Raw genomic sequence first — 27,118 nt, 5'->3', positions numbered from 1 at the left:
AGAACTCATTTAACTATTTCAGTGGCATGTCAGAGGGAAGTTCCATGGCCAGCACTTTTATTTTAACATTTATTTAAAAACAGCGTCTGCTTCTCATCTAAATGGCCTATTCAGCACTCATTCAGTCAAAGCTCACATTGCCATCAGCAGGAGTTTTGCCTAAAAAAGGATAATAGGACTTAATGCTTATGTCCAGAGGGCTGCATAAGCTCCCTTTCTCCACAAGAATGTATACAAAGAGTATAGGCAGTTGAGTGGCAAATCGCATAGAATATTCTATTATCAGTAAATTGACTATTATATATATCTAACTGTTACAAATGGATTTATTTTCAATATGAACATTATCCTGACTTAAAATTAAAGCTTTGCACATATATTTTTGCACGGGTTATTTTGATTAACCTGGTCCAATTTTCAAGATTAAATAAATTCTTGTTTTATTTTGCCACAAATTCATTCACCTTTAACCTCTTATGAGGCTCAGTCCTTCAAACCACTGAGTGTTCTGGTTCCGATCCAAAGCAGAGCACATAACCACATGATCTACTTCGTATGAAACTACTGATGTGCTCAAATTTAAGCATGGATTTAAGTGCTTTGCTGGATTTGGGCCAAGCTGTTCAGCACCATAGTCATGGTTTAGAAAAATACATTAGGTGGTGTGCATATTTTGCATCTACTTTAGTTAACCAGTATTTGTTTTTTAAAAATGATGACTAATACCAAAAATAAATGGCTTCAAGAGAAACAGTGGTTAAAATATTTTATTTGGATAACATAGAACATACTGCTGTTTACTTGAAACTGTTGTAGACTAAAAGGCACACGCTTGTTAAAAATACTTCAAATTTACATAAGATGTACAAATGCATAAAGCAAATGCACATTTTACCAAAAAGTACAATATGGCTTCACAGGGTTGAGTGAGGGCTGGGACAATTCAACATATGTTTAAATTTCACTGGATGTTGTTAACACTTAAAGGATTGACTCTAGAACACAGAAGGAAATTAATGGAGGGTAAAACATTGAGCATGTTACACAGATAGTATAGCACATCAAGTATACAACATATACCACTTATATGTGGATTCATAGGACTGTTAGGTCTGCAAATTCATCAGGCATTTGATTGCCCCAGGATAAATACTTGGGGGTTTTGATGATCTGCCAGTTTGAGAACAAATTCTTCATCAACAAACAGCTTGTTTTAAGAATCTGTTTATATATTTTAAGAGTCAAAGAGGGGGAAACAATACACTTTTAAAAACAATACATTTTGGTAATAATCAAATTGTCATACAAATCAAAGAGTAACTGACATTGTAACCATTTTCCAGGGGTGCGGGTAATTGTGCGCATGTGGAAAAAAATTACACACTAAACATGTGAAAATGCTCCAAGACAATCATTTAGTGCTAGCCCCACCCAAATTTAAGGCTCATTTGTCTGCGATTTTCCTTCGTTTTTTTCTTCTTTTGTGTAAAATTACCTGAGCACAGATATGTTCACAGATATTTTAAAGCAAAACATTAATACATTGAACTAAACCTCCTAGAGAAATCTCAGGAGGGGAAAGAACTCCCAATCTTTTGGTAGGTCACGAACGCCAGGAGAAGAATGGGCTTAAGCTTTGTCTTTAAAAATGTACATAAAAATGTACATAAAAATGTAATAAAATTATTCAAACATGACTGCTAAACAGTTTATTAAATTATTACAAAAAATCAAGACTCAGAATTCAGGTGGTCACTCTAGTCAGTTATTTGCTAATTCTGCCTTCAAGCTCAATGCAGATCACTGCTTGTTTCAAACATTAATAAATAGAAAACTGAAGACGAGGGACCCAATTCCGCTGTGTCCTGCATTGTCACTTACATCTGTGAAAAGTGAGTATGAAATACAGCCATTCTGAGTAGGCAGTATTTTACACTCCCTTGCACAGGTGTACGCCCCAATTCAGAAAAGCACTTAAATAAGTAAAGTGTTTTAATCAGGATAGATTTAAACACATCCTTTAAATTAAGCATCTCCATAAGTGGTTTCCTGGATTGGGATCTAAATAAGTACACAAGGTGCAAGGCACTGGAGTACCAGGCCAATAGACATACCAGCTCGCCAGTGATGTCAGTGGCATAAATGCAAACAGGATTAGGCCATTCATTTCTTTAGGGTTAAAGAGAAAAAGCTTTTAAAAAGACACTGCATGAAGGATACGCACACAAAAATCTTGGGCAAATAATAGATTGTGTGAAGACATTTCCCCCACCCAAGACTTTGAAAACATATCCTACTAATAACCAAGCACAGTTTGTTAACCTTATTGAACTGTATGAAAACCAAAATCAACCTCTCCTTGCTGCCATCCCTTAGATTCAGCTCCTCCTCCCCACGTAAAGGTATCAGAACAGACAGGGCCTGCTCCTGCTTTTTTGCCTCCCCAGACAGCGGGGGGAGGGGAAAAAAAAAAAAAAAAAAAAAAAAAAAAAAAGATAAAGCCGCAATTGACAGCACTTTGGCAGCAGCTCTACCGTGCCGCTTCATTCTTCGGTGGCAAGTCCTTCCCTCCGAGAGGGAGTGAGGGACCCGCCGCCGAATTGCCGCCAAAGACCTGGACGTGCCGCCCCTTTCCATTGGCCGCCCCAAGCACCTGCTTCCTTTGCCGGCCCTAAGAACGGATATGGACTTCACTTCAACCAATTTGCAATTGCATACGAGCTCCAGTAGCACATGGACCTCTTTCACACAAAATAAAGAGATTAAAACATTATCGATATGACAATTATGATTGCTATACCATTGGGGAGGGAATAGTTTGTTTCCAAGGGCACTTATAATTAAGGGCAATCCTGTCTAATGTATACAGAAAGAACTATAAAACATAATGAACATAGGATTAGAAGTAGATGTACACTTACAGTAGTGGAAGTTATACCCATAATTCTATAAACAGCAAAGAAAAAAAAACTCCAAACCCCATAGCTAGTTAAAAACATTAATTGATTTTTGCTTTTCTTTCTATTAAATAGATAAAATACTCATCCACTGAAAAATTATACTGATAAACAAAACATTGCATGTATGGGGGGAGAAAAGTAAAGTCAAGTACTACATATCAACCCCAGACATATTGTCCAAATAAAGAAAGCTTTGCGACATGAAAAGTAAATTAGACAGTAGTTCTAGCCTCAAAAGTTTACAATACTGAACTTAAAGCCAACAGGATTTGGCTAACTAATATGGTTAAATAATTGAATCCAAAAGGAACAGAGTGCCCTGTAAACACTGGAAGTTAACCAACACCTGCTGATAAAGGTACGTACCTATCCAACAGAGGAGAAAACGATTACTGATGTCTCTAAGGTGAGATGTAATTCTAAAGGCAACGTTTCAGTTCTTTAATAAGGCTCAAAGAAACTTGGCGGTGTACGTCTGACAGCCTGTACCATTCTGATATTTTTTTTTGAAAGCTCTGAAGTTTAAAAAAAACCTAAATGTATACAAAATTTTCTGTAAGAAGATGTCCTTCTAAATCATTTTATAGGTGCTTAGCACCAGGACTGATCCTTTGGTATTATTATACCGAACCACTACTCAGAGGTGTCCTTGCGCTGTTGAGCGGAAACATAATTAAGTTACCTTATGTTGCTCTGTTCCTCTGAAAAAAGTCAAGAATATACACTCTTTATGCTGTCTGTACTACATCATCATAAATATATATTATATATACACATAATATATAATATGATATATAATATATATGTGTAACATATTTCATTTACCTCAAACTGGAATCATGTACTTTCATACCACACACTTATCGGGAAGCAGACTTATTCATTAGGTCACAGCTGGTGTAGCTTTTAATAGCAACCCATTTACTTCACAGCAATTCAGCACTGCTCAGCATCAAATGGAACCTATGACAAGAATCCTCAGTCCCTCTTTTTCATCCCAATTAGCATGTGTTGTCTTTAGAACTCTTTTCTGCAATTATCTCCAGACAGTATTTCAACTGGGCCTTCAATGTCGAGGTCTAATTTCCGTCAGCCTCTGAAGACAGTTCTGTGTTGTTGGCATCGAGAGAATAAATTGAACTGTCCTTTGTCCTACCCGGTAGCAGCCGTATCCCATCAGTCCGAAAACTGTTGCCTTTATGACAAATCTGAGAACCTTACTCGAAGTTGACGGTGGAGGCACACTGAAGTAAAGGTGATAAAGACAAAGTTATCATCCACATAGCTGGAAGAAAAAGATCCTTCCCTATCTTCATTAAACGCTGATCATTTCTGCCACAATGTTTGTCATTACAACACACTTCCTTACTAGTACCAGGAGCCCTTGCATGGAATAGGTATATTAAGACAGAGCAAATGATTCTTTCAAGGTCATAGATTACATCCAACATCTTATTCCAAATCTAAGGGTAATGGCCCAGATCCCAAAGTATTTAGGCTCCTAACTTCCACTGAAATCAGTAGAAGTCTAAATACTTTTGAGGATCTGGACCAATGACCTTTCCAGTCATGTAGGGCACAACTTTTAATTCCCTAGGAACTTGACCTCTTTTACCATCAGAAACCCTAACAAACACAAAGAATGTTGTCAGGAGTATTGTGGAGAAATTTAAATCTATACAGAATTGTTTTTAATGTGACTATTCGTCTAACTACCAAGAACCAAAATCAAAGGTGATGTGTGAGGTGGCATAAGTTAAACATCAGTATGAGGATTTAAAGAGGGTCAGGACTTGCCAGTACTAGAAAAGTTTCATTGGTATAAATAAGTGTATTTACATTTAGTTCTGTTGGTGCAACCCTGTAATACAGACAAATTGGTTTAAATTGAAACTATATTACCATGATTTAAACTGGGTTAAATCTGTACATATATTAGAGATTTGCACAGGGTCATTAGGTTGATTTTAAATTAATTTAGTTACAAAGATAAGTTTCCTAATATAAACAAGATCTTGTATTTTGAGGGGTTGGAAAAAGGTACAACTTAGAAAGAGAGAGCATGGCGGGGGGGTGGGGGGGAAGGAATAGAGATACAACTACTTTAGCTTCCATCTTTTTACATCCTCTTAGTTGCTTTTCCCTCTTTTTCAGCCTCTCAACTAATTTAAATCACCTTTGAATATAAACCCAAAAGTGGTTGCACTTAACAGTAAGTTCAATATGGGATGATCCAAAAATCTGTAAATGGAAATACATGTTTGGATTCTGAATCCTAAGAAAGGTTATTTCCAGAGCACTTTGCCCCTCATGAAGCATAATAAAGGTATCTGCAGTACAGCAAGAGAACTTTAAATCTAGGATGAATACTCAGAGAATACATGGCCATAACCCCACAGACTGTGCATCTCAAATATGCTGAGAAAGCTGAAAGTTCATCCTCCAGCCAAGAAGTCGGGGTTTGAGAATGGTTGTACTCCGAGGGTTATTACTTGCTTTATACTTAGGCTTGGGAGGATTCGATTTTTATCGGTAAATGGTTGTAAACATCAATTTCATCATACACACACAAACTGACAAAACTATTTCCATTATTTGGTTATAATTAAACCTTACAGATAGGCAAAGTAAGAAAAATGCTGCTTAAATCAGAACTCAATTTGAAGATATTTACTTCGTATATCTTGACATGTGACGTTGACAATTTGTGTTTCAACAGTTATAAAGCTTTCACTTTTTGAATCGATACCCATTGTAATTAAATAATTTTTGTCTGATCCATACCACAATTTCCCGCAACCGTTAAAGTGTAAACTGATAAAAATTGAAAAAATGCTTAAAAATTATCAATATCATAAAAATTATAAAAAAATTAAAAAACCAAATTCTGCCACACCTATATATACTATTAAAAAAATGGGAGAATTTAAGCAAACTTAGTGCCTTATGAAAGATGCTAGACTGACAACTCCTCCACAGTCACAGCCTTGAGTAGTGTTAGTTCAGTCAAAATGTCTTATGCCTAACTTAGAGGGATCCCTTGTGTAGGCATGAAGATAGGTAGGTCAGTTTCCATGCCATTCAGCCTTCAACCTCACTAATGAAAATGCAAACAAAGGTACCAATAATGCCAGTTACTGTAACTCTTATCTGGATCTCTGTCCACTAGCAACTGGACTGAGACTACTAATCAGCCATCAAAAGATATGGTCTAGTTTTTAGGGCACAAACCTAAGATTTGGAAGGCCTGAGTTCAATTCCCAGACTTCCTATGTGATCTTGGGCAAGCCTTTGCATGCCTCAGTTCCCCTTCTGTAAAATGGGGATAAAAGGATTTCTCTCCCTCATAGGGGTATTGGGAGGATAAATACATTACAGAGATTGAGGCACTCAGGTACTACAATAACGGGGCATGATAGATTCAAGGGTGGGGGGAGGGAATCAAATGGTAAATTCTGGAACCTGTTGATCTGGGCTGAATTCCAAAGGTACTATGAGTAGGTCTACACTGCAAATCCGGAGGTGTGACTGCAGCACATGTAGACACACCCATGCTAGCTTTGAAAAATTAAAGCTAGCTTGAGCGACAATAGCAGTGAAGCCATGGCAGCATGGACAGCAGCTGTCCAAGATCCTGAGCAGGTGGGGCTAGCCTTTGTAGTCTCCTGTTCTGCCACAGTTTCACTGCTATTCTTAGTAAATGGATTATGAGAAACTGATTTTGCACTTCAAGAGGCAGTGGTGCCTGAATACAACCAAAGCCCAGAGGTCAACAATGTCTCACTCTTTGGTTAAGTTATATTTGAAGCTTCTTGTTTCACATACTGCAGGTTTCACCTCTGAATCATGTACCCTACATTCATTTTAAAAGCACTAAACACAGGTAAATACATTTTCTTCTATGGCAAGACCGTTTTCTGATCAGAAGCATCACCCCGGAAATCCAGCTATGTTCATTTTTTTTTCCATTTACAGCTTCTCTCATCTTTGTTGTAAGAACAATCTGCAAGTATTATACACCGTTTCACTGCTGTAGCATTGTGACCCACAGCGCCCCGCAATACCAACTGGCAGAAGGCACACCATACCATTACTCACATCAGGCCTGGCACACACATTGCCCTACCTCACTGTTGTCATAACTTGTATCTAAAAAGTGTTATGTAAGGTATCCTACCCAAATATGAATGACATATTAGAATCATCATAGAATATCAGGGTTGGAAGGGACCTCAGGAGGTCATCTAGTCCAACCCCCCGACAGATTTTTACCCCACTTCCCTAAATGGCCCCCTCAAGTATTGAACTCACAACCATGGGTTTAGTAGGCCAATGCTCCAACCACTGAGCTATCCCTCCACCCCCCTGCATGTACATGCAGAGTATAAAGAATTATAGATGTGTGCTGCAAATATGTTTGTAAAAGGTGTTTGTCAAGCATGCATAAGCCCAGCCTGTCCTAGAGTACATCTATACTTACCTCCGGGTCCGGCAGTAAGCAATCGATCTTCTGGGATCGATTTATCGCGTCTTGTCTAGACGCTATAAATCGATCCCGGAAGTGCTCGCCATCGACGCCGGTACTCCTGCTCCGCGAGAGGAGTACGCGGAGTCGACAGGGGAGCCTGCCTGCCGCGTGTGGACCCGCGGTAAGTTCGAACTAAGATACTTCGACTTCAGCTACGTTATTCACGTAGCTGAAGTTACGTATCTTAGTTCGAAGTGGGGGGTTAGTGTGGACCAGCCCCTAGACAAAGAAATGTTGTTTTGCCTGCTTGACTGTGTCTCCAATGTAAATTGAGACTGATAAGCCCAGAAACAAGGGAAGTACATTTACACATACAGTAAACGGAGCTATCAAACTAGCAAGCAGGGGGGATGATCACTTAGCATTCACAAGAGGGATGGAAGCTATACCCCTAGGAAGCCTTCCTGGCTCTTGAAACAGAGAGAATGGACTTTAGGAATTATAAGTAGAAACAAAAAAACATTTTGACCACTAAAGGACACAAGAGGCCAGAGCTCTAGAAATCTGAGAAAGGTGGATCCTTCAACCAAGGGGGTTGACGTCTCTGGGAACGGACTATAGATGAGAGACCTGCTTAGACAAGGATTGTAACTTGCCGACATTAAGTTTTAGTCACTAGAAAGCATGTTTTGTTAGTAATCTTTCATATCTCTTTCACTCTTACCTGAAGAGACAAGGTAGATAGTATCTTTTATTAGACCAACTTCTGTTGGTGAGAAACACAGGCTTTTGAGCCGTACAGAGCTTTTCTTCAGGTCTGTCCAATAAAAGATATTGCCTCACCCACCTCGTCTCTAATACCCTGGGACTGACATGGCTACAACAACACAGCATACTCTTACTTGAAATCACTTAAGCCTATGTTCTTTGTTAATAAACTTATTCATGTATTATTACAAAACTTTCTCAGTGCTGCTGTGAAGTGTGGATCTTCAGCTAACTTAACAAGCTAATGTGGGCGCCATCTCTTTGGAGGCAGTGAACTTAATAACAGCATCCAGTGAGAGGGACTGGACACTCCAGAGAGACGTCTCTCGGGAACTAGGGTTCACTGATTGTTACCTACAAGGCAAGGTTTGGACTGACAAGAGTCCTGAAGAGTTTGCTGGCAAGGCAGACAAGCTGGTGAAGAGGGGAGCGGACACACAGCTTAACAGCAGCAAAGCTCACTCTTGTTGAGGCAGACTGGTAACAGTGTAGCTCACAGTTCTAGGTGACCTGAGCAAGATGTCATAAGCATTAAAAACAAAGGCTACTGCAGATTGTAAAGCTGAGGAGCTACAAAATCAACATACAAAAAGGAGAGACAGTTACCTCATAATTTCCTGGATGTTTAAGTCAGTGTTCCAGTTCTTTTCTATTCCAGGAACATGACCCATCCCAACCACTCCAACTACAACAGACGGGATACATTTTCTGGGTTCAGCTAAGAGAGAAGAGGGGAAAAAAAATACATCAGTCTCTTCTCCAGTGAGAAAAACATTGCCAAACTGTAAGCAATCTTTACTTTTTATTTATTTTTTTTTTTAATCTCATATATCAAGGCAACAATTTCAAACAATTACCCCCAGTAAACATGAACCACATTTTTTCAAAAAGTTAAAAAACACATGAACATTTTTGAATGACAAAATTCTCTTTTGAACTCCCCCCCTCCAAAAAAAATAAAAAATAAAATAAAAACCTACTTATTTTGACTACCTCTAGTGGTACTCTAAGTCCTAGAAGCTCCAGCTGGGGCAGAATGCAGCTCATCACCAGTACGGCTTGCCGTGAGCACATAAAATTGGGTGAAGTCTTTGCATTGCCTTCTTATTTGCTTCGAAGGGCAGAATTCAAGGTTTTTAGCAACGATCCATAAAGCCCTGAATGATCTCACACCTTGTCCCATGAGAGACCTCCTCTCCTGTTACACCCAGCTGTGGGAGTCAAGGTTGACCAATAAGCACTTGGTGTTGGAAGCTCACATACAGTGGAAAGTCCCTCTCCATTGACCATCTTTGGAATTTGGGTAACCTAGGTCATCTGAGTCTAGTGGTCATCAGGGTACAATGCAAAACGCATTTGGGTCCTGAGCCTGCAAAGGGAGCTCTGCAAAACTGGACCCCTCTGTCTACACGGAGTGCGACTGATTTCAGTGGGGATCCTAAGTAGTACAGAGTTTGGCCCACCTGGTTCTCTTTGCATGACTGGGCAATTATCCTATTTTTAAAGCATCTGACGGTTGTCTTTACTTTTGTTTTGGGAGTGACATTTCCAAGTTGTGTTTCAAGCACTTAGTATCCCTCGCTCAAAAATAAATAAAAAGAGACTCAAATCACCTTCTAATATGCACTCACTATTTAGCCCATCAAAGTTACAGGAGCAAATTTTGAGGTCCTATTTGATTAGATGACCCTCAAAACATTGCATAAGGTTTTAGCCCTCCAACTTGAGTAAATGCTGCAGCAACACTTCAGAAACATAATTAGTGCCATTCTGGTTCTCTCTGCCAGGTATGGTGGATCAGCATAATGGGGATAAATCAACATATAAAAAATACACAAACAAGATTTTCCTTTTTGCCTGATTTACTAAGGAATTCACACGCTAGTGTTTTCTGACACCATAAATTGCTTGTGACATGCACTTGTGTGCACACACACGCGGTCTGTGCGCTAGACTTCTTCAGCTAACAATTCAATAAATGAAAAGCCTCAGATACAATCTCCTTGAAAATCCAGCTGCTTTCTTCTATCCCCTATGTCTTTGCCTCGTCTCTCCCCTGAATTTTCTCTCTTTGTTCCCAATAGCTTTTATCTGTCCTCCCTACTGTTTTCCCTTTCCACTCTTTGCTTCATTCTCTCTCCTTTCTCTACTCCATGCTCCCCCCCATTTTTATTTCTCTTCTCCCCCTTCACCAGCAGGGCCAGATTAGCGAGTTTTGGGGCCCTGTGCATTATGGAATGCACATAAACTAAACAAGAGCACGAGATATATAGTCTGCAAATAAAAGAAAAATCTACATTTATTTATTATTATATCAGAGGAGACTTTAAAAAAATCAAATATGAAATATATTAATAGAGATAGAATATTTAAATATACATGGCAATTTAATTAAAACAAATCTAATACCCACTCTCTCCTTTTTGTCTAGGAAACGTTACCTAAGTAGGCTAATCACTTGGCTACATTTATGCAACATGATTTAGAAATGAGCTGGACCATGCTCAGCTGGCTCTGCAGCTCTAGGGAAAGTGATCCTGATGAACACAAAACTTGCTGGAGACCGTACAAATCACACAAGAGCAAGTAGTTTGGTACATTGGGTTTCGGAGGCTCTTGAGCCAGAGAAACTCTGCTGCCTTTTGAAAAACAGGCAGAACTAAGAGGAACTTTACCAGCTCCTAAGGGGAAGGGGCATTGAGTCTTAGCTGGCTTTGGACGCAAGTTTGGTCCAAATCAATACAAATAAGGGACAGACACTGATTGTGGGATTGGGCTTCAGCAGCTGAGGGAGCAGGAAAGCTGGTTCTTTACCCCTGGGAAGAAACATGGGTGCCATAATGGCCAGCCACCAGGACCCCAAAGCAGACATCTGATGGTCATGACACCAGTGCCAGCAAGGAGGCCCAACAAGTCACGGACGAGTTGAATCCTGAAAAGGGACTTGAGAAACCAGACCCCACCCAGAAGTTCCCCATCTCTTCCGTGGCCCTGATCACCATGGCCATCCCAGAGACAGCCAAGAAGCAGCCCAGCTGCTAGGGTGCCAAACCTGTCTGCATCGACCTAGGGTACCAAACCTGAGTGGCACTGTGATGGTGTGCCACTCACTGACATTTGCCCCCCTCTTCCAGTCATGAGTCATGGTGAGGGGGGTCAGAGGGCAGCTGGGCCAAACCTGGTCAGAACCCAAATAGGGCTGTGACCTTTAAGAGACCCAAAAAAAATGGCCACTGCCTTCCCTGCTGATTCATCTCCCAGGTGCCACCCCCACCCCCAAGTACCTCCACTCACAAGCCTGACCCACTTTCCCCTCCCACACACCGCCATGTACACATCCTGACCCCCTGTTCACTCTCTCTCCCAGGTGTCCCCCCATCACCACAAGCCTGACCTCTCTTCTTCCCCTCCCAGGAACCCCACCCCCACCAGCCTGACCCTCCCTTGCCCACCCTCAGCCTGACTCCTTGGGCCTATAAGCCACTACACCCACCCCCTGCCTGGAGCCCCAGCCCAGGGAGCCCCCAACTATACCCTCCCAAACTCCAGGAGTCCCTGCTTCCCCCACCACAGTCCCTGCTCCTTACCCCTCCCCAATGGTAAGTCTTGGGCCCATCCTGCTTTCCAGCACCAAGAGAAGCAGGAGCCACCATGTTGAGGGCCCAGTATGCAGAGCAGGACCTGGGTGGAGCCCCTTTCTACTCATGTCCCTTGTAGCATCTCCTTTTCAGTGATGGAATCTAATCTCCCATCCCCTTTACCTCTATTATTTCTCATCACCAGGCTCAATCATGCATGAGGCCATTGCTGTGCTGTTCTTGCATAGCGCGTTTCTAGCAGCAGAACAAAACTGATGTGATCTTGAGCAGTTTCACTCTGGTCCTCTTGGGTCACATGGGAAGTGCCATGCAGAGAAACTGCACAAACTATCCTCCACTACTGCTGAGGTATTTGGGAGGAGAGTGGTGGTAAGTTTTATCCCCCTTTCTGCTTAGAGAACTCCAGACCCCACAGTAGAAGGAGACCATTCACATGTTGCTTTGACACCTACTGCTTCCCTCATGACCCAAATGGGACTGACAGCAAAACAGTTTCACTCTACTGCTTCTCCAGCTAGTAGCATGGAGGAAACACCACGTGAGTGAGCAGCAGGGACCCAAGTGCAATATTTGTGAAATTTTAAAAACAGGAGACAGTCTCGGTGGACCTACACTAAAGTTACATCTAATATCTTCTTAAGATATTGGATATAAGATAACCCATAACTTATTATGCTTATGCAACCCAAGGGATTATGGATCACAAAAGTGACAGCCAAGTGCCTTTAGAGACTAGAGTATTCAGTCTGCCCACCCCTCCTGAAGTATATTATTGCTTTTATAAAAAGACTTGAGTCCCATCCTGTGCTGTAATATTGATGCCTGCATTTTTCAAACTTTAGCAGCCTAATTAGGATTTTCCTGTTTTGACAGAGGCATGATGGGAAGGAGGAATCCATTATTCAAAGCACTCTCATAAAGCTAAGAATTTCATTCTACTGGTAGAAGAGGCTGTCATACTAATCTAACAATATTCTCCCTTATTTTTTAAGCATTATAATTTATGAAGACATCTCATTTATTACACATGGTACGTGTCTACAAAGCAAGACGGCAAAACTTTTCAGATTTCCCGGGAGGAAGGAAAATCCTGGAGTACTACATTAAGAACATATTGCTTGCTAAACACAAGTTATATATCTGCTTGAAAGCAATTACTTTCTGAAGCACGAGGTAGTTCTATTCGCTTAGCTGCTTGCTTCAACATGTAGGTCAAGTAAATATCTCGCTCCGATACAATTGTTCGATGGAGATCAGGAAATTCTCCAATCATTTCAGCCATCATCTGCTCCAGTAAATCCTTCTGTTTACACTTCTCCACGTCATCTTTACTGAAAGAAAGAGAAACAATCCCAATGTCTGTATTATGCTCTCAAAGTCCAATATAGACACGCTGACTTGTAAAATTATACGAGTCCTGTACCTCCTAAGAAAGCAAAACTACCTCCCTATGGACTCATATTCTAAGCAGTGTGTCTGAACTCAGTGAAAGGGAAAGAAAGTGGTCAATCATGTAAGAGCTATTCAATAGAAGTCATTCATTACACCTTACTCATGGGAAGCTAAACAAATACAGTAACTCCTCACTTAATGTTGTAGTTATGTTCCTGAAAAATGCGACGTTAAGTGAAACGATGTTAAGCGAATCCAATTTCCCCATAAGAATTAATGTAAATGAGGGGGTTAGGTTCCAAGGAAAATTTTTTTCACCAGACAAAAGACATATATAGATATAGATATAGTGACAAAGTTCCTCCTCTATCTTGGTGGGTCCTGCGCTTATTGGCGGATTTTCTTGTCGCAGAGATTCACCATGTGGGTTGGGGAACAGCCCAGAGACCTTCCCCTCTGGAAGAACCCACAGTCCAGGTCAATTGGGAGGTTTGGGGGGAACCCGGGCCCGCCCTCTACTCCGGGTTCCAGCCCAGGGCCCTGTGGACTGCAGCTGTCTATAGTGCCTCCTGTAACAGCTGCATGACAGCTACAACTCCCTGGGCTACTTCCCCATGGCCTCCTCCAAACACCTTCCTTATTCTCACCACAGGACCTTCCTCCTGGTGTCTGATAACGGCTTGTGCTCCTCAGTCCTCCAGCAGCACACCCTCTCACTGCCACCTCCACACACTCACACCACAAACTGAAGTGCGCTCCTTTTTAAAACCCAGGTGCCCTGATTAGCTTGCCTTAATTGATTCTAGCAGCTTCTTCTTAATTGGCTCCAGGTGTCCTAATTAGCCTGCCTGCCTTAACTGGTTCTAGCAGGTTCCTGATTACTCTAGTGCAGCCCCTGCTCTGGTCACTCAGGGAACAGAGAACTACTCATCCAGTGACCAGTATATTTGCCCTCTACCAGACTCCTGTACCCCACTGGTCTGGGTCTGTCATATTATATATATATATATATATATATATATATATATATCATATCTCACTCACACACACACACACACACACACACACACACACTATACGTTTTAAACAAACAATTTAATACTGGTACACAGTGATGATGATTGTGAAGCTTGGTTGAGGTGGAGGAGTCAGAGGGTGGGATATTTCTCAGGAAATGCCTTACTGCTAAATGATGAACTAGCAATTGGCTGAGCTCTCAAGGGTTAACTCTCACACACTACAAGGCAGCAGGAATGGAGGGAGGGGAGACAGTATCACAGACAGAGACACAGACCGTCTGTGAGAGAGAGATGCGCATTTCCCCTTTAAGTACAGCTGACCCTACTCTTAAGTACACTGCCTTATTAATTAGATCAGGTTGCTGAGACCGCAGCTGCTGCCAGCAAGCTCCCTCCATCCTGAGCCCTGCCGAGTAGGGTTACCACATTTAACAAATAAAAAAGAGGACCCTCCACGGAGCCCTGGCCCCACCCATTTCCCCCCTGCTCTATGGAAGATGGGGTAAGCAGGGTGCAGGGCGACACCCTGACAACCCCCGTCTTCCTCCCCTCCCCCCCGCAGAGCAAGCAGGAGTCTCGGGGAGCAGCTCCAAGGCAGAGGGCAGGAGCAGCAGATGGCAGTGGGGGGAGGGACAGCTGAACTGCAGGCAATTGATAGCCTGCTGGGCGGCTGCAGCACAGGGAACTTAGGGGAGCGGGGAGCTGATAGGGAGGCTGACGATCCACCCTGGTTCCAAGCCCCCACCAGCTAGCTGCAATGGGCTGCTCTTCCTGCAAGCAGTGGACAAAGCAGGCGGCTGCCAAACAACGTTAGAAGGGAGCATTGCACAACTTTAAACGAGCATGTTTCCTAATTGATCAGCAACGTAACAACAAAACAACGTTAACTGGGACGACTTTAAGTGAGGAGTTACTGTATATAAATTGGCATCACACCTGATACAACGAGCCAAAGCTTTGAGGGAAGGAGCTACCATCACGGCCCAGTTAAGGAGCATTATTGACACTGCTCCTCCTGGGGCCTGTCAAGCAGCCCTGAAGCAGCAAGATTGGTCACTACAACACAGAGCATTTGAGAGCGTGCACAGGGAGAGGAACAGAAGGGCACCTCCAAATGGATCCCCTCAAAGCAATGAATCGGAGGAAACAGGTAGAATTCCGTATGTCCCCATTATACATCTGCTGGGAGCACAAGTAAATTGCCAGGGCATCTAGGAATGCACTCCTGAGCCATGCAAATTAATGCTGCTTTTGCAGAGTTATTTGGCCCCAAATAAGGTGGAGCCAAATTTGACCCTACCCATTTTTTTGGAGGGGGAAAAATCCACAGACAGAATAATGGGAATGGGAACCACTGCATTATTGTAACACTTCCTGGAAAGCTAACAAAAACCCTTTATAAAGGGGGATATTAATGAACAGAACAGTCAGACATTTAAAGGTTACAGACCATATTCTCTCCTGTGCCAAGATCTCCTTGCATAGAGAGCTGGTAATCATATCTCAGTTCTCAAGCTGAAATAGGACAGCAGGCTATGGTCCCTAAGGAACCATAAAACAGCTGCGAATTGGCACAGTGCAACTCCACTTTGTCCCTGTCACAATCCCTCCTTCTACCAAAGGGTGCAGGGGAGGCTGGACAGGAATAAGAAGTTACGGATCATTCTTCCTTTTGGCTGATTTCGGGCCCAATCATCTCCGACAGATTGCGGAGGACTTTCAGCTCCGACTGAAGTGAAACTGAGGATGTTCAGCAACATGCAGGAGTGGGTACTTACAATCTACTTTTCAAATAAAGCTAAAAACACTTATTCATACCTGATTGGGTCAGATAAGAAGCAGAGGCCCCAAGCAAGCTTGACTTTTTGCCAGAAAGAAAGTGCAGCGATGGCTCTCTTAAACGTAACAGGGATGGGTCTGTCCCCAAGATGAAATTTACAGAAAGGTACTTTACCAGCCTGCAAGAGAAGGTACACATTAATTGTTAGTAGATTGTTAGGACACCATTACTAGTTACACTAACCTAAGTGTTCTAAAGAACACTAAGGAAACAAGGGCAAATATTGTCACACTTAAATATCAGGTAAATGGAGGTTACTTACAGGTGAGTGGAAGTTCTTTGAGATGTGTGGTCCCTACCTGTATTCCACACATGGGAACGCATGCGTGCCACATGCCAGAAATTCTGACAAGCAGTGGCCATTGGCCCACACATGCACAGAAGATCTCCTCATGCTCCCGACCAAGAGAACAAGAGGCAGTGCAGGCTGATGCCTCTCCTGTTCCTCCTCTTACCTCAAATCCAGCAGGATCCAAAGCAGAGGGGACAGTAGATGGGTAGTGGAATACAGATTGGGACCACATAGCTCAAAGAACAGCCAGTTACAGGTCTGTAACCTCCATTGCTTCTGGAGTGCTAGTCCCATGTATTCTGACAAGCAGTGCTCAGATATGAGCAGGGTGTGAGGAAGATGCTTGCAGTACTGCAGTTCCCATTGCTGCATTTGCAGCAGAGGCCTGAACTAGCACACAATGTATAGAGAATGTATGGAAGGAGCTCCAGGTGGCTGGTCTGCATATATCTAGTATTGGAATGTCCTGCATGGATGCTGTAGAGGTGGCTTGTGCCCTGACTCCGTCAGGAGGAGGTATGTGTGCTAACCTGTAGCACTCGATGATGCATCCAAAAATCCACTTAGAGATTCTCAGAGAGGATATTGCTCGACCTCGCAATCTTTCTCCTATGGTGAGAAAAAGTCTTGGTGATTTTCTGATAGGCTTGGTCCTCTGCAGGTAGAACACCAGGGCATATTTGATGTCGAGGGAATGAAGTCTTGTCTCCTCTGGCTCCTATACACCAGCGCCAAAGCCTGACTGCCTCTAGGCAAAGGGGAAGAGATCCTGCTCTGCCCTGTTTGTTTATGTAAAGGACCACGGTGATGTCTGACATCACTTGGATATGGAGAGAATGCATAAGCAGGAGAAAAGGTCTGCAAGCCAGGTGGACTGCTATCACTTAATACATTGATGTGCAGTCTGGCCTCCTGTGGAGTCCAGGTACCTTGTGCAGTGAAGTTGTTCAGGTAAACATCCCACTCAGAAGGGAAGTGCCTGTTATGTTGGTGGCTCTGGGGGTAGGAGCATTGGAGGGAATGCCCACTCTCACGCTCTCTGGGTTCGACCACCCAGGTGAGGGAGGCGATGACTCTGGCTGGAACGGTCACTCTGGAGTTAATGTGACCTTTGTCTGCTGAGTAGGCCAACCAGAGCCAGGCCTGTAGACACTGTAGATGAAGGATGGCAAATGGTATCACGAAAGCGAAGCCATGTGGCCTAAAACTGAAAGGCACATTCTGACCACATTTCTTGGTCTGTAAGTAATCCATGCTATCAGGCTGCTCATTAACTGAAGTCTTTCTGTTGGAAGGAAAGCTCTCACAGAAACAGAGTCCAGCATGGCTCCGATGAAGGGCTGCTAGAAGATGGAGCAGATACACCATCACCAACTTGACCTCTTGGCAGGAGCGACCTGCCAAGAGCCAATCACTCAGATATGGGAAAATTGTAACTGACGTCTCATTTAGGCTGCCACCATAGAAAAAACCTTTGTAAACACTCTGGGTGCTGTTGCTATCCCAAAAGGGAAAACTCTGAACTGGAAATGTTCTTGGACCGCCATAAAACACCAGAACCTTCTGTGGGAGGGATGAATCTTCACCTGAAAGACCGCGTCGTTCATGTCAAGAGGTGAGAACCACATCCCCTCTTGCAGGGAGGGGAATTACTGACACTAATGTAACCATCCTGAATTTTGACTTTTGAATAAAGGTATTCAGTTGCTGAAAGTCCAGATGCGTATCCACTTCCCATCTTTTTGGGGGCTAGGAAATACAGGGAATAGAACCCTCTCCCTTGATACTGAGATGAGACACACTCTATTGGCTCTCATTACAGGAGGAAGTCTACCTCTTGATGAAGAGCAACCTTGAGAGAGAGAGAGTGGTCCCTGAAAGAGGGCTGGGAAAGGGGGTTGTGACAGGGGAAGGAAAGGAACTCAATGGAGTATCCTTGATGGATAATCCTTGATGGATAATCCTTGATGGGTAACAACTGTCTGTCGTGATCAAGTCGAAATTGTGGGTGAACTGTGTGAGACAGCCCCAAAATATAATGGGGGAAAGGGTGGGTGGCATCAGGGTAGTAGGCAGCTCATAACAGATAGAGGTCGTGATGCAGCATTGTATAAAACATATTTGGTCAGTTGTGTTTCATTTAAACACACACTGGATTATAGAAAAAAGAAAAACTGGAAAACATTTTTCAAATGATGACATTAAGTTTCCTTGAGATTACTGTGAATGCAGATACTAACATCAGCATCCCTGCTGACACCGTCTTCCCTCTTAAAGTATTTCAAAAATCATTTTTATATTACAGCCTGTACAAAACTAGATTTACAATAGTACTGGGAGTATAATCCATTAGGTGTTCCAAAGATAACGGGCATAATTCCCCGCTACCTTGCGCTTTGTGTAGTCATCAACACCGACATATTGATTTGATACCATAGTATTTTCACTTTGCATAGGAGTAAACGACTACACTAGGGGCAGGCAGTGAGGAATCAAACCAAATGTGTTTACAAAAAACAGAAACAAGTCTACTGGCAGGATTCTACTTTTCTCCTTCAATTGATAACGGACTTGCAGAAAAAAAGGAGGTCTCAAGTTAGCAGCATTATTAAATTTATGTCTAAAACAGAGATAGATTTCTGGTGGGCTGACAAGGGTTCTGACACTGCAGAGTATCTGGTAGAACAGTATGGGTATTGTTAGCATATTACTACACAACCTTCTTGCTACTTTCCCTCTCTATTCCAAAAAAGGACTGGACACACACAGTTCCCATCAGATTAGCCTTCAGCTTTGTGCCTCGTAGCACAACCCAGACGTAGCATGATCAGTGTAACTGTATTACTTACTAATTATTGAACTAAAGCTCTGCAGTAAATGGTACTATTCAATCAATTTGACTGCATCAAAACAATTCAACATTTAAAGATCCATGTATTAAAACTGAAATGTCAAGAGACACTGAGTGGAGTAGGTCTGTGCTTAGTTTCCTAACACATCCAATTCACTCCTTTCAAAGTCTGACCTTCTACCTAGGACTCAGACTGTATTTTCCCATGAATTATAGCATATAGCTAAAATGCAGTTTCCTGGCATTGTGAAGCTGCAGGAGCACCATGAAATCTTTGTAGCATGTTCATGTTACTATCACACAAGTTTCTGTCCTGGCACTGACTGCTTAAAGTGAACTGCAAACCAAACAAAAATGGTGTATGTGCCCTTTCCCTTATTACTACTATTTAGATAGCTGCAAAGATTTTTTTTTTCAGTTTGTCTTTTTATAATGGAGATGAGACATCTTGAATCCCCCCCAGTTTTGGCTGGAGGATCCTCTGAACTGGGGATTCCCAAACTTTCCCGTCACAACCCTATTTGACTCTCCTCATGTTTGTGGGCCCCCGTAAGCTCTATTTATAACAAGTTTCAAAACAGGCCAGGCTCATGAAGAGACATCTTGTCTCAGCCAGCTTAGGGGAGATTTACCCCTCTACAGGACTGGCTACATTCTTCTCTTGTAGGTGGTGTTCATAGGGTGGCTGGTTCTTCCTGCTACTGACAACAAAGGGAAATAAATGGTGGCAGTGGGAGTGGAGCAGCAGATTTTCACGAACACAAGTGTAGCAGAATCCATCCCTTATTCTTAGAGTGACAGCTCAATACTGAGGCTGTCCTCATCTGTGTTCATGCTGCCATGTTCCCCACATGGTTCTACTGCCAGTTTAAGAAGCAGTTTTTCCTCTCACACCCATTACATGTGTGTTCAACGTTTGGATCACCAGAGACACAGTGCTGTCCAGCCTGCTTACACACCTTCTCCCTCTCAAATGAGGGATAGGAAAGACACGGATAAAAAAAAAAAAAAAATTAGTATTCTCCCAACAGTTACCACACAGTGTTATCTGAGATAACATTTTACATAACATGTTAGCCTAAACAGAGAAAACTGTGGGGACTGTTGATTTTAATAGCCACCACTTCATATATTTAATTCATTAAATTAGGTTTTTGCTCATTGCAAAAGTGGTACATTTTATTAATTCAAAGTCTCTGGCCCTATCCCCACCTCTCCCATAGAGGGTTCCAACGCAGTTGGGGAAATGATGATCCGGAGAACTAGAAGGACAACACTGTCACCAGGACATATTGAAACCTGAGCTGCAGCTCTCTCGCCAGGAGATGTCTAGTCAGACAGGGGTGTTTGTTTGAAATACCTATGCAAATCCTTTTGACTCCAGACAAAGGCCCCAATTTGCATGGGAACAGGGTTCCACCTATGAGGAGTTCATTGAAGGACCAGGGCCAAAACTGGGAGAAAAGCTCTATGTGAAATGTTTAGCATCCCCTCTCTCTCAGCTGGAGATCTACTGTGATTTCACTATCCCCCAGCAAATACAGAGAAGTAAGAACTGAATACCACTATTTCTAGGGAGAAGACAAAAGCTGAAAATATTTTTCAAGTCTTTATGGAACCATCCATATATACACCAGAAAGGGGCAGTAAGGGGGCAAAAGCCACCATTTTCCTTTCCTCTTTGCAGTTCCCCTTTAAGTAAAAGATCTTTAGTTCTCCAGCCTCACCATGTATAAGACAGGGATCAGAAAAGAGAGCTCTGGCCAAACACATGACTTTATTTAGTTTGACTGAGGTACAAGAGACCAATATTTTTACCTTAGAAACAACCAACTTCCAGCCCCTACCTCTTTGAAAGCCTCCCTGAATTCCCCTCCTGGGGCCATTCCCAGCTGTTCTGTGATGTGAGCAGAGACCTTCAGCAGAAGCATTTGCATTAGTCCTGACATGACTCCATTCTAGCAGAAAAGGGAAAAAAACATTAAACAGGAACCATCAAACTGTATGGATTACTAGGAAGTACACACAGACATTGTGCCATTAGCAATCACTGAGAACCATCAATTATTCTGATGAAGAAACATTGAAGCCACCCTCTGGAGCTGATTTGCTGCTGAACACCGCTCCCATTATTTCAGCTTTCATCATTTATATGTGGGATCATTGTTAAAAATGCTTTTTGGTTACACACCAGATTGTTTGCTCAAAGAAAAATGTGTTTAAGAAATAATTAAATAAGCCAGTCTTGTTTCAGCCCCCCTTCCCAAAGTGAGACGAAAGCATCTGTCCATGTGAATAGCAAGAGGAGCTCATACCATACATTTGTAATTGAATAAATTAGAACAAACACTGCATTCTCCTCCAAATATAAGTAGCACTGAACATGACCATATTTGCTCTGCATTTGCCCTGCTAGAGGGATACTGGAGTGGGGTACACCTCGCAGTGTAAGCATGAAACAGCTAGATTCTTCAAACAGTGCTGAACACTGGCTGAGTCAAATCAGAACTTCCTCTTTCTAATCCAGAAAAACTGAGCATCAGGCAGTTTCCTGTTCATGGACTTGCAGATGAGATCTTAAAGAAAAACCCTGAGTTTGATTCACCCTGTGGGCATAAGAAGGGATCCAACTTAGGGGGCTGGCAACTGTAGCACTGCCAGTTTCCATGAAGGGAAGACAGCTTTAAACTCGACCTGGGGCTGCAGAATAAGGGAGGAAGGGTAGTGAAAATGAGTGTTTGTTCACAGAACACAAAGGACAAATGCTTCCACAAATTCAGGAGAGATCCCTAGCAAGAGAAGAATTTTTATTTTTTTTTTTTAAACTAATGTACTTGTGGATAGACAATAAATACAAGCTCTCATCCTTAGGCTATATTTCAGTAATCGCTGAGTAGCATTTTACTCACATAATTATTTCATTTATTTAAGACTTTCAATCTCTTTGTCTGGACTTGTGCTGCTATCCGCTTCAGCCTATCACCTATTATTTTCTTGATTCTAAGCAAATAGGACAGGCACTGGGTTTTGGGCAGATTAAGAACATGATTGACTGAAATACACTGCAGTCATGTCCTTCTGCTACAAAGCAGGATGCAGTGTTTCCATCACTGTGCAAAAAGAAAACCCAGAGCACAAGCTTAAATTAATTACATCTGTCCTAAAGGAGCAAACGGCAGCAAGTGATCTCACCAGGAATCCAGCCTCATCCGCTTTAGGTAAAAAAACAAAACAAAACAAAAACAAAAACAAAAAAAACCCCTATTTTGCTGGGGATCTCTCCTGAATTCATGGAAGCATTTGTCCCATGTGTTCTGTGAACAAACACTCATTTTCACCACCCGTCCTCTTCCCTCCCACTCTCCCTGCTGGCCTGATGACTTCTCACTCCTGGTGCACTTCACTTGGTAGTTCCTCGTGACCTAGCCTGGCCTCACAACACCACCCCCTGGACACCTCCCTCTGGCCAATTTCTAGCTTGAGGAAATAAATAGGCACCTGGCATCAGGGAGGGTGGGTCAATTCAGGCACAAGGTGGGGGAGAGGGGAAATCAGGATGAGAGGTAGGATAGCTCTTGGTTATAGGGTTTGGCAGTTTGGAATTTGTTCCTTTCCAAGAGTCCCGAACTGCCTACTTTTCAGAAACCCCAGCACAGCACTCCCTATCCGTTATTGCTAAAGGATCCTGGGATGATGACTGGATGGCTTTGACCCTTCGACTGAAATCAAGGCAAAGTTCTACTGTTTAGGTTGAACTTTGCTTTGTGTTTTGGGTCTCCATTGCAAATCAAAACTTGGGATGTGAACCAAGAAGAATTGAAACTGGAAAAGAGGCCTCAAAAATCCCTGCTAACTAAACCAGGGCGTTTCACACTGCTCTAACACCACATCATGCTGTCACAAACAGGGAGCAGGTTGTTGAGAACAGCCAGTGATGCTGTAGAGTAGGTGGGAAACTGTCAAAAGCACAGATGGCAGTTAGGGGGCGAGCTCTTGTTGAGAGTCAGTGGGAGTTGGGTGCCTTTGAAAATATCCACTCAAGGCAGGCTTGATTACTATTGGGAATGGGTAAAATGCACAGTGTTTCTACATACAAAGGACCCTCCATCTATACGTAGCTTTAATTTATTGACCTTAGTTTTTGAAATGGTCATTCAAAGAACAGCACAAGAATTATAATAATTTAAATGGAACAAGGTCCAATATTGAGTTACTCGCACTGCCACCAAGCGGCACAAAAGGAGAGTCACCCCAAGTCCTGGCAGGAACTGCTGACTACACGACACTACAGAGCTGCCATCATAAGCTTTCATAAGTCTCCTATTCAGGAAAAAATGTAAAAAGTCTAACAATGATCTGAAATCAGTTTTCTATAAGATTTTCATTGGTCTTTTCCTCTAATAAAGTTGCAAGGCAAAAATGGTTGCATTCATATTTAGATATACTAAGAAAAGAGTGATGTTTTGTTCCGGTTTTAATTGTTTAAAAACTTTGATGATCCCTTGATTGCACAGAGGCTGTGTCATTTTGGTCATTGCTTTAAAGAAAACCTTACCAAAAATGTAACCTTTAAATATGTTGCAATATCCTGGTCTTTGAGACTATATAAATACAAAACAGGAAGGACTAGTTATTGCTCTAGCTACATGAGTCAGAAAGAACTTACTGAGAGACCATACACACACACAGAAAATTACTAACTTCTTATTCACCACATGTGATTTCAGATTGGGAACAAGTGTTCTTGTTTTGGGACCAAGCCTGTAAATATCAACTCACAAGCAGTCTCACTGATGTCAATATGACTACTTACTTATGCCAAAGGTTCAGGATAAAATAAAAATATCTGCAGTAGATTATGAACCTGTCCTTTTAACTTGATTATTTAAGACAGTATTTCCCAAACTTGGGACGCCACTTGTGTAGGGCATCCCAAGTTTGGAAAACACTGATTTAAGACACCATTGATTGGTGACCCAATGCTTGTATAGTCTGTTCAAGTTATGATAAATATACCATTTAATCAACTTTTATTTGTTGCCCAGTGAGTAATTTTAACTTCATTAAACACAAATACAAGTTCATTGTTCGATACAGATAATAAAGGACTGAATTTATATTTACACACACATCCACACATTAACAACCAGCCAGTTTGGATATGACCTGAATGCTAATCCACTGACAATTGATCCACAATATAACACAAATAGCAAATATTAACATGATATAGAATGGAATTAATAACGAAGGGGAAAAGCAACCAAATACACCACTCAGAAACTATATAAAAATTAAATACCCAGAACACACACATAAACAAGATGTAGGACTAAAATTCCATAAGACAGTGTCAAAAGAACATTAAGGTTGCAAAGTTATTCTCCAATCCTGCAACAGGCTCCATATGGTGAAACCCAGGCAGAGCCCTGCTGACATCAAAGAGGATCCCTGTACAAATCCAATTGTAGAATCAAGGCCGTAAGCACTGAAAAGCCAGGAATTGCCGAAACCAAGGCTTAACAAACAACTTTAACTCTGAGGGTTTGTCTACACAGTGAAGTTATTACAAAATAAGCTAGGTCGTGAACTGAAAGTGCAGTAGCTATTCTGCACTAGCTCCCCATGTAGACACTCTTATTTAGCACTAAGGCTATGTCTACACAGCCCCACACTTCGGATTAGGGGAGTGTGAACCATAGCCCTAACGGTGCTTTTGTGCAGTTTAGTTTAATCCACTTCAAGAGTGCCCATATGGGGAACTAGTGCAGAGTACCCATTCACAACAGCTATTCCAGGCTATTTCCCCATGTAGACAAGCCCTGACCATTGTAGCTATGCTCACACTAGGGCTGAAGTGCTAGTAGGCTTGGTAGAAGTTGGTAGCAGCCATGTTTCTGTTTGCTGAATTACCTTTTAGCACAGATAGATTTAATTTTCACTGAGGTAATCATACCTGTTTTATAGCTTGCTGAAGTTTCTCCAGATTGATTTCTTTGGCTTCCTTTAGTAATGTATTTTCATCCATCTTTAACATAGAAACTCTGTATTGGCAAAGCTCAACCACAACCACATCAGGCTGTACCTCCTGTATTGTCTGAAAAAGATGGATTTATTTACATAAATGTGGACAAGATGGAGAGGTACTGCAGCAAATATTGATTTTTTTTTTACAAGAGCAGTTTGTAAAGTATGGGGCTTAATAGGAATCCACTCCACAAAGAATTTTCAATTAACATGACAATGAAAAATAAACTGCTTCAGGCCATTGATATTGCTCTGAGTTATCACATGCTTTTAGCACCTACTTATTTGAAGAAAAATAAGGAAGCCAATGAAAGGTATTACCTGCCAGCCCTCTGGGGACAGGAACATGGAGTAACAATTGTGCTGGAAAAATCTGATTTTAATGTTTTCCCTACTTTAGCAAAGTTCATTGTAAATGGTACTTTATGACCTTCTGCATCACAAACCCAGCAGGGACAGGCCTTTCCATCAGCAAGGCCTAAATCAAGAGCCCAAAGTGCTGGAGGGACTGATCCTAGCACAGGTTTCCTCCTGCTCAGCTTCCAGTGCCAAGCAGGGTGGTAAGGCCATCTATATTGCAGAGTCTGCATGGGACATGGAGCTCTGCCAGCTTTTCAGACCTGTCCTGATTCAGTTATTTCTGCCCCAAAGTTTGAGAAACAATCCCAGTTTTTACAGGTCTGTTCTGCTTCCCATAGTCCTAGCACCTGTACTATACCTGCATCTGCCCTAAAAATATACCATTAGGTGCTTTTATGTCAATTACTGATAACATTTGGGACTTGCTAGCAGTTCACTTTAATCAAATTATTGTTTAAATACTATGGCTTACAACTTTGCTGAATGGCTCCACCTGTGTGTTTACCTTCGCTACATCTCTTTTGCTGCTGTCACTGAAGTGGGCAGTACCAACCACGAACACCTTAGACCCTTCCTCAGTGACGAGTTCAGTCACAGTGCTTGGTAGATTGGGCTTTTTCTGTCTCTTCTTCATCTTCATCTCCAGGAGAATTTTAAATGCATCTGCATCAGCTAAAAATTTTAATAAAATATGCATGTCTATAAGCTGCATGTAAATGAAACAATTAAAAGAAATAAAATACATAGGTGACTCAATAGCTCAGCAGAATTAATATACCATTGTTTTAACACTATCGTCCTTGTTTTAATCCTGGGACCGTATCGTTACTGAGATCTAGGTGTTGAGGGGGCACCTCTATGCATGAATCTCGGTGCCTCCCTGTTGAAGAGGGGCTCCGGTGCCTCTGCGGTACCAACCTCACCCCCCTGGGCATTGAAACTGGTTCTCCATGCAGTTCAAGAAGTAGGGAGGGAGGGAGATGTGACAGGTAGAATAGGATGGTGGGTGGAAAGGCACATCATGCCCTGCAGAGATTACAGCCTCAGGTAGTATTCACTTTTTGCAGATTCTCTCAGGTTTTCTGGGAAAAAACGGTTACTCACCTTCTCGTAACTGTTCTTCAAAATGTGTTGTTCCTATCCATTCCAATTAGGTGTACACGGACTGCGTACACAGTCGTTGGAAAGTTTTTACCTTAGCAGCTCCCGTTGGGTTGGCTGTGGAGCCCGCTGGAATGGCGCCTTCATGGCGCTCAATATATACCCCTGCTGACTTGGCCCCTCCCCAGTTCCTTCTTGCCAGCTATTTATGACAGAGGGGAAAGGAGGGAGAGTATTGGAATGGACATGAACAACATCTCGAAGAACAACAGTTACAAGAAGGTGAGAAACTGTTTTTACTTCAAGTGATTGCTCATATCGATTCCAATTAGAAGAGTCGCAAGCCCCACCTAGGTGATGGGGTCGGAATTATGGAAACGCTGACTGGAGCACCGCTCTGCCGAATGCGGCATCATCTCTGGCGTGTTGGATGATGGTGTA

At 42.3% G+C, this 27,118-nt stretch overlaps 1 protein-coding gene across 5 annotated transcripts in view; it reads right to left on the bottom strand.

Moving 5' to 3' along the window:
- Positions 1-749: 749 nt before the first annotated feature.
- TRABD (TraB domain containing) overlaps positions 750-27,118 on the bottom strand; it is a 62,002-nt gene continuing 35,633 nt past the window's right edge. For all 5 annotated transcript variants that reach the window (XM_054022328.1, XM_054022300.1, XM_054022310.1 and 2 more), the window contains 7 exons: positions 26,082-26,248; positions 25,146-25,286; positions 21,037-21,147; positions 16,025-16,164; positions 12,954-13,126; positions 8,803-8,914; positions 750-4,204 (listed from right to left, as the gene is read on the bottom strand). In XM_054022328.1, the coding sequence (XP_053878303.1) occupies positions 4,027-4,204; positions 8,803-8,914; positions 12,954-13,126; positions 16,025-16,164; positions 21,037-21,147; positions 25,146-25,286; positions 26,082-26,248 (1,022 nt within the window). In that variant the 3' untranslated portion in view covers positions 750-4,026. The remainder of the gene's footprint in view (positions 4,205-8,802; positions 8,915-12,953; positions 13,127-16,024; positions 16,165-21,036; positions 21,148-25,145; positions 25,287-26,081; positions 26,249-27,118) is intronic.

The sequence above is a fragment of the Malaclemys terrapin genome, chromosome 1 (genome assembly GCF_027887155.1).
Source record: "Malaclemys terrapin pileata isolate rMalTer1 chromosome 1, rMalTer1.hap1, whole genome shotgun sequence".
Lineage (NCBI taxonomy): Eukaryota > Metazoa > Chordata > Testudines > Emydidae > Malaclemys > Malaclemys terrapin.
Note: the sequence above shows the minus strand (reverse complement) of the source record. Positions and strands in the feature narration are given on the sequence as shown.